The sequence below is a fragment of the Penaeus japonicus genome, unplaced genomic scaffold (genome assembly GCF_977035675.1).
Source record: "Penaeus japonicus unplaced genomic scaffold, GWHDUDI00000001_assembly GWHDUDI00000015, whole genome shotgun sequence".
Classification (NCBI taxonomy): Eukaryota; Metazoa; Arthropoda; class Malacostraca; order Decapoda; family Penaeidae; genus Penaeus; species Penaeus japonicus.
Window position 1 is genome coordinate 35,567,493 of NW_028234417.1, and position 7,500 is coordinate 35,574,992.

The following is a 7,500-nucleotide window of genomic DNA, read 5'->3' on the forward strand; positions in this document are numbered from 1 at the left end:
TCAATACGGCAGGTGCAGCATAGGACTCTTTTGCTTCACCGAAGACGAATCTCACCGAGCTGGCAGGTGCATCAGCCACGTTTCAGGTTAAATGCGGTTCTTCGGTTCAGGTTAAATGCGGTTCTTCGGTGTTGAATTGGATTCGTGTCTTTCTTTGATCACGAAGACGTATGGTTTTTGGACTTTGCAAAGGATTATCTTTGGTCGTTTTGATCTTTTTCTTTGTACCATGGAGAGATGGAAATAAAATGTTGAGAGTGCATTTAGTATTTTATATTCCGGGAAGTGGTTGTTTAATATTTCAGAGATTTTATGGGAATGATAATGCTGTTAGATTGGTTTAGGAGGTAAGAAATTTAGATTATACATACATACATTCATATATGTATATATATATATATATATATGTGTGTGTGTGTGTGTGTGTGTGTGTGTGTATGTATTTATACATATACATATATATAATATATATATATATAATATATATATATATATAATTTATATATTATATATATATATATATTATAATATATATATATATATATATATACATATATTATACATATATATATATAATATATATATATAATATATATATATATATAATATATATATATATAATATATATATATGTATGTATGTATGTATACATATATATATACATATATATATATATATATATATATATATATATATATATATATATTCATATGTGTATATATTTATATATCTATCTATCTATCTATCTATATATGTATATATATATATATATATATATATATATGTATATATACATATATATACACATACATACAATCATATTATATATATACATATATATATATATATATATCTGTTTATCTGTTTATCTATCTATCTATCTATCTATCGATCTATCTATCTATATATAAATAGAGGGAGATAGAGAAAACATGATTGGCACCAACACTGATCTTTGTGGCACTCCACAGTAGAGTGTTAACTCAAACTGATGCACGTCTTTCTTTCATAAAGATAATACTTGTCTATTTGAGGAGTTTTCCTTTAACTCCACCTACGCACTTCAGTTTCCGTGCGAAGTGCCTCTTTGAATTCCTAATAGGCCTATATACAATCAACCTAACCTTTTCTCAACCCTGTCTACTCAAATTGTTTGACCCATTTTTCGTCTATCTTTCAAACTCTTCTAGTTATTTAGATGTTACACTTGTTAGTGATACTAGTCTACATTTCAGTGGGTTATCACTGTACTAGTGGTTGTGATGTTCGTTAATTTTCGTTTTATTTTTCAGTTAGCTTCTCATACCATCTGGTCCTTCGGCACACACACACACACACACACACACACACACACACACACACACACACACACACACACACAAACACACAAAGTTATCAGGCTATTTAAACTAACCTCTTTTGTAGTTCATTTATTTACTTGTTTTTCCTGAGTATGGTAACGAAGTTCTTCCCTGCTTTAAAGCGAGTGCCTTTACCAAACAATGATTGGAATTTTTTTCTTTCGTTCCTATATTTTCCCGCCTTTCTAATGCTTGTTCGGCGTTCCGTTTTCGCTCTGGAAGTAGGCATGTCTGAACTATGGTCCTTTTTTACTTCTAGTTTCTTGGATTTACATGATAAGATAGACACCTAACCTTACATGAGATTCATAATTTTTTTGAAAGATGATATCCCTAAGGGTTATGAAAAGGATGGTGTTGATAATGATGATAAGAACGATTTTGATAGGAATTACGATAAGATTATCAAGAGAGGTTTTAACAATGATACTGGTAATGAAATTATTAGAATTTATAATGTTGGTATTGATGTTAATAAAAATGTTAATGATGATAGGGATGATGATGATAACGTTAATAATAATAAGACTGAATACAGTGTTAAGAATTGCAAAAGTAAATACCGATTATGATGATAATGATTTTGATGATATTATTCAAGGTATATGTAATAATGAGAATGATTGTAATGAAATATAGCAACATAGATGGTAACCACGGTAAAGGGGTTAGTAAACTCTGAGTACATCAGTACATGTGTGATAATATATATATACATATATAAACATGTATATATATATACATATATATAAATATATATATATATATATATATATATATATATATATATATACATATACATATGGATACATAAATGTGTGTATATATGTATATATATATATATATATATATATATATATATATTCAACCGATGGTGTCTTTAGTAAAGACAGTGACAATGGCAGAGGAAGAGAAATAAGCTTTATTTTTCTAAACAGGCAGAGGGGTATGTAATTCAAGTGATGTGCACATACACGTTCACAATGATATACGTGACGCAAAACTGATAACAATTTACAAGGTATGATAATAATTAAGAAAATATTCAATTACTGGAGCAGAGATGGGCAGTAGGGGAAGGGGGGGGTGAGGGTCTTAATTAAGGGAGGGATGTGTGAAGGGAAGGTGGGAGGTGAGAGGGAGGGAGAGGGGGGGGGGGCATGACGGGAGAACGAGTCAGGTTTATAAGGACCGAAAGAAGGAGCTTAATGTCACTCAGTCTTCCTGCTTCGAACTCACCGAGATGAAGAGCGTCCTCCTCCTCGCCGCGTGCCTCCTCTTCGTCAGCAGGTGAGGAGTCCTCTTGGTGTGGAGGCATTTGGTTAACTTTCCCTCTGGTTTATTCCTTTATTCCTTCAGCCTTCTTCTTGTCTTTATCCTTCCTAACACTTTTTGATGTATTTGTTAACTCTTTATACATAACCTATTGGGAAGGAGCGCCTTAGAAGAAAATAATAACACTGATTCCTTTCCCGGCAGTAATGGCCTCCGGTATTGGAAACCTTTGCCAGGGCCAGGATTCCTGCACTCTCTGACGGCCGCAAGACTGCATCCTTCTAGGGTCTCAGAAGGGCCTTTGGAATACGGTAGGCGCTCTCAGAGCCTCGACGACCCCTTGAACTCCCACTATCTGCCTTGGACCTTTGTAGGATCTATGGGATACGGCAGAAGGCTGGGTCAAGGATGCGTGCAGAGCGAAGTCGCCGACATGAACTGCGCCCACGGAACCTACGTGGATCGGTGCAACATGTGCCAGTGTGCCAAGGTAAGGCATGCGCGTTTGTGTGTGTGTAGCTTGTAGTATGTACGTGTGTGTGCCTAATACAGATAAGGTTTGTGTGTAACCTACAGTATGTGTGTGTGTGATACTGGTAATGTTTGTGTGTAGCAGTATAGTGTGTCTGTTGCAGGTAAGGTTTGTGTGTTTGTGTGTAGCCTACAGTATGTACGTTTATGTATCTAACACTGATAAGGTTTGTGCGTATCCTTTAGTATATATGTGTATCTAATACAGGTAAGATTTGCGTGACTGTATGTATCCTACAGTATTTGTCTATCTATTTGCCTCGAGAGCATTTTAATGACTCACCACAATTTCCTTACAAATCGCAATCCACCAAACTTCAAAAGGAAAATTAAAAGAATACATATACCTTATTTACAGGGACCGAACGAAATTTGCGGAGGGGCTTGCGGTCAATACGGCAGGTGCAGCACAGGACTCTTTTGCTTCACCGAAGACGAATCTCACCGAGCTGGCAGGTGCATCAGCCACGTTTCAGGTTAAATGCGGTTCTTCGGTTCAGGTTAAATGCGGTTCTTCGGTTCAGGTTAAATGCGGTTCTTCGGTGTTGAACTGGATTCGTGTCTTTCTTTGATCACGAACACGTGTGGTCTTTGGACTTGGCAAATGATTACCTATGGTCGTTTTGATCTTTTTCTTTGTACCATGGAGAGATGGAATTAAAATGTTGAGAGTGCATTTAGTATTTTATATTCCGGGAAGTGGTTGTTTAATATTTCAGAGATTTTATGGAAATGTTAAACACTGTTAGATTGGTTTAGGAGGTAAGATATTTAAATTATATATGTATGTATGTATATATGTATATATATACACATATATATATGTATATATATATGTATATATATATAAATATATATATATATATGTGTGTGTGTGTGTGTGTATACATAAACATATATACATATATGTATATATACATATATATACATCTACATATACATGCAATCATATATATATATATATATATATATATATATATATATATAAGTACATATAACACACACACACACACACACACACATATATATATATATATATATATATATATATATATATATATATATATATATATATGGAGAGAGAGAGAAAACTTATGTTCTTATGAACATGATTGGCACCAACACTGATCTTTGTGGTCCTCCACTTGTTATTTGTCTCCAAGTAGAGTGTTAACTCAAACTGATGCACACGTCTTTCTTTCATAAAAATAATACTTGTCTATTTGAGGAGTTTTCCTTTAACTCCACCTACGCATTTCAGTTTCCGTGAGAAATGACTCTTTGAAATCCATATAGGCCTATATACAATCAACCTAACCTTTTCTCAACTATGTCGGAAAAGCAGAAGAAATTTGATACACGTGACCAGTCCTCCCTGAATCCAAATTGCTTGTTTGATATTTTGTGTTTCTCAAATAGTTTGACCCATTTTTCGTCTATCTTTTAAATTCTTCTAGTTATTTAGATGTTACACTTGTTAGTGATACTAGTCTACATTTCAGTGGGTTATCACTGTACCAGTGGTTGTGATGTTCGTTAATTTTCGTTTTATCTTTATTTATTTGTTTATACCATAAGCTGGTCCTTCGGTGCACACACACACACACACAATTATCAGGCTATTTAGACTAACCTCTTTTGTAGTACATTTATTTACCTTTTTCCTGAGTATGGTAACGATTTTTTCCCCTGCTTTAAAGCGAGTGCCTTTACCAAACAATGATTGGAATTTTTGTCTTTCGTTCCTATATTTTCCCGCCTTTCTAATGCTTGTTCGGCGTTCCGTTTTCGCTCTGGAAGTAAGCTTTCCGAACTTTGGTCCTTTTTTACTTCTAGTTTCTTCTGCAAGATTTATGTCTTTCTTACTTAAATTTTCCTCTTAAGAGATTATCTTCTCCTCTGTATGGCTGGCCAGGTTTTTAGCTTGTTTGCTTGCTTAATCACAATTGTTACTGTTTAGTTAAGAATATCACTTTCAATGACCGTTTTTTTTTTCTTCTTCTTCTTCTTCTTTTTCGAACTTTCTTATTCTTCGATTTGCAATGACGTCTTTCTTTGAGAATGAAGGATTTATGGTTCGCGGTATATCACTAACCAACTTCTTATCTTCATGATTCCTTTGAATGCCATCCTCTAGAAACGATTTTGTGTGTCCCAAAATGACTATTGTCTTTATTTAAGTAAGTTAAAGTTCGCCATGTTCTTAGGATGTTGTCCTAGTTGTTATTTGAGTTCTGTTCTTTTTGGTTTTCTCCAAGTCCTTTTCAAACTTCTTTTTTTATTTTTTATTTTTTATTTATTACTATTTTTATTATTAAAAATTATTATTATTTTTTTTTTTTTTTTACATTCACTGTATCGGAGTTAATGTTTTGTTTTTTTCATCCAAGACTTCATTTTTATTGTTTACTCATTTATTTTCACTTTCATTACTAACTCTACTTGTTTTTCAAATTATCTGGCCTTGACATAATCAAGCTTTTGTTTTAACTCGTATACGTCCCCTTTTTTCAGTTTTGTGCAGTCTCCCCTTGAAGAACGCTGTATCTCCGTACGTTTTCTATAAGTTCCCCATTTTCTAATTTTCTTGTTTCATTCTTCTTTCATTTCTGCATTGGGTTCATAATAGCCCATAATCACTTAATTTACGTGGTGTAAGATGTCCGGAGGAGCCTGAATTGCAGCTTAGGGAGTGTTGAGGACAGTCCACCGCCCTAGGCTTGAGTAAGATGACATGAGATCCTTTCCAATTAGATTCATTTTCATCCTAACTTTACGTGGGTGACTCTGGGTTGCTCAATGGTTTCCAATCAAAATAATTAAAATCATGGACACTTAAAGGACAGTTAATATACCTAATGATTCAGCTGGTTGTCTACAAGTGATTTGATATGGAAATAAAGTGTCTCTGGTTATCACAGGTTGTACCAAGGCTTTTTAATTCTATGTTTGGTAACATCATATGCCTTCATTAAGCCTTAAGTGAGGTTAGGAAAGTGCTGTGTTGAGTGGTAATGTTCCAAGGTCGTACTTTACTCCTATATTGGATCTGATGACCAAGGCAAAAATAGCGAAAGGTTGGGAAGACCAAGGGCGGATAAACAGAGGGAATATATTGGAAAGAAAAAAGGGGGGAGGAGGATGGAAAAAAAGGGAGAGAAGGCAAAGACATGAAGGAGAGAGAGGGAGAAAGAGAGAACGGGAAAAAAACAGGAGAAGAGAGAGATGTAGAAAGAGAAAAAGAGAATAAAAATAAGAGGAGAAAGAGAAAGAGAAAAAACACAGGAGAAAGCAGAGAAAGAAAGACAGAAAAGGGTAATACAGAAGAAAGGGCCAGCAGAAAGGGAAGGAGGGGGGGGCGATGGGACAACCTCACACGAGGGCTACAAGACCTTAAATCCTCCCCTTGTCTCATTTCAGCGCCATTTCAAAATATGCTACACAAACAAGTACAACTACTTACGAGCTGGTTGCCTCCTTTCTCTCTTTTCTTTTCACGTTTTATAGGTGGCGTCCGATACTAATATTTGGTCTTTCAGAAAGATTTTGCATATAAAGGGTCGTAAAACTACAGAGTTGTTCATGCGGGCACCAGATCGTAATAGTTTATGAAGAGAATTGTGTGTCATATGTACCATTTTCTATGCAAAAGTTAATAAGAATGAGTCCCTGAGTTACAATATATACGGGTCAGGTATCAGTGTGATTATTAAAGTAGTATTTATCAAATGTTGTCCTTATCGTTACTTTTATTGTTATCAATGTTATAGATATTATAGTTTATGATAATTATGATTTGTGTTATATACAGAGTGATAGGAAGATAAATGAATATGATATCAATAAGAACGGAAGTTAATGTTACTTATGTGCAATACGAACATTTATGATACTTAAAATTCATTTAAGTGTAATATATCTATCTCATGATACTTCAGGATTGATAATTAAACATCAACTTCAAATACCAAATCTTTAATTCAAGATTTCACAGTGATCGCACTTATCGTACATCCGGAAACCTAACCGATAACCACCAATATGTCTGCCATCTGTCCTTAATTTTTACCTTTTTTCCTGTTGGTTAAGAAGGTTGTTCCACTCCACCTTCCTCTTTATACAAGGACACACATTCCTTGACTGGAAAGCCCGCCATTTCCCTTGTCACAAAGGAGACCCACGTCACATTTCCCAAAGACGTCTTTTTTCCCGCCACAGACCTCGCCCCTGCCCTGGAAAGTAATGTACTGGATAAAACGAATATTATTTTCCTTATGCCGGCTAGTAGCGGCTTCATCAATGGCGGATCTTAAAGTGTTTAAGGTTAGGACTG

The 7,500-nt window shown here is 34.6% G+C and overlaps 3 protein-coding genes across 3 annotated transcripts in view; 2 read left to right on the forward strand and 1 right to left on the reverse strand.

Moving 5' to 3' along the window:
• LOC122242985 (uncharacterized) overlaps positions 1–262 on the forward strand; it is a 1,292-nt gene extending 1,030 nt beyond the window's left edge. The window contains exon 3 of the mRNA XM_043000448.2: positions 1–262. This exon is cut by the window's left edge and continues 32 nt beyond it. Coding sequence (XP_042856382.2) covers positions 1–91 — 91 coding nt within the window. The 3' untranslated portion in view covers positions 92–262.
• Positions 263–2,517: 2,255 nt separating this feature from the next.
• Positions 2,518–3,843, forward strand: LOC147470435 (uncharacterized). The gene is made up of 4 exons (XM_086544311.1): positions 2,518–2,651; positions 2,841–3,126; positions 3,526–3,643; positions 3,692–3,843. The coding sequence occupies exons 1-4, from the start codon at positions 2,605–2,607 to the stop codon at positions 3,694–3,696; spliced, it is 456 nt and encodes a 151-aa protein (XP_086400437.1). The 5' UTR covers positions 2,518–2,604; the 3' UTR covers positions 3,697–3,843.
• A 3,283-nt stretch (positions 3,844–7,126) lies between these two features.
• LOC122267647 (uncharacterized) overlaps positions 7,127–7,500 on the reverse strand; it is a 4,047-nt gene continuing 3,673 nt past the window's right edge. Inside the window, exon 3 of the mRNA XM_086544312.1 lies at positions 7,127–7,399. Coding sequence (XP_086400438.1) covers positions 7,283–7,399 — 117 coding nt within the window. The 3' untranslated portion in view covers positions 7,127–7,282. The remainder of the gene's footprint in view (positions 7,400–7,500) is intronic.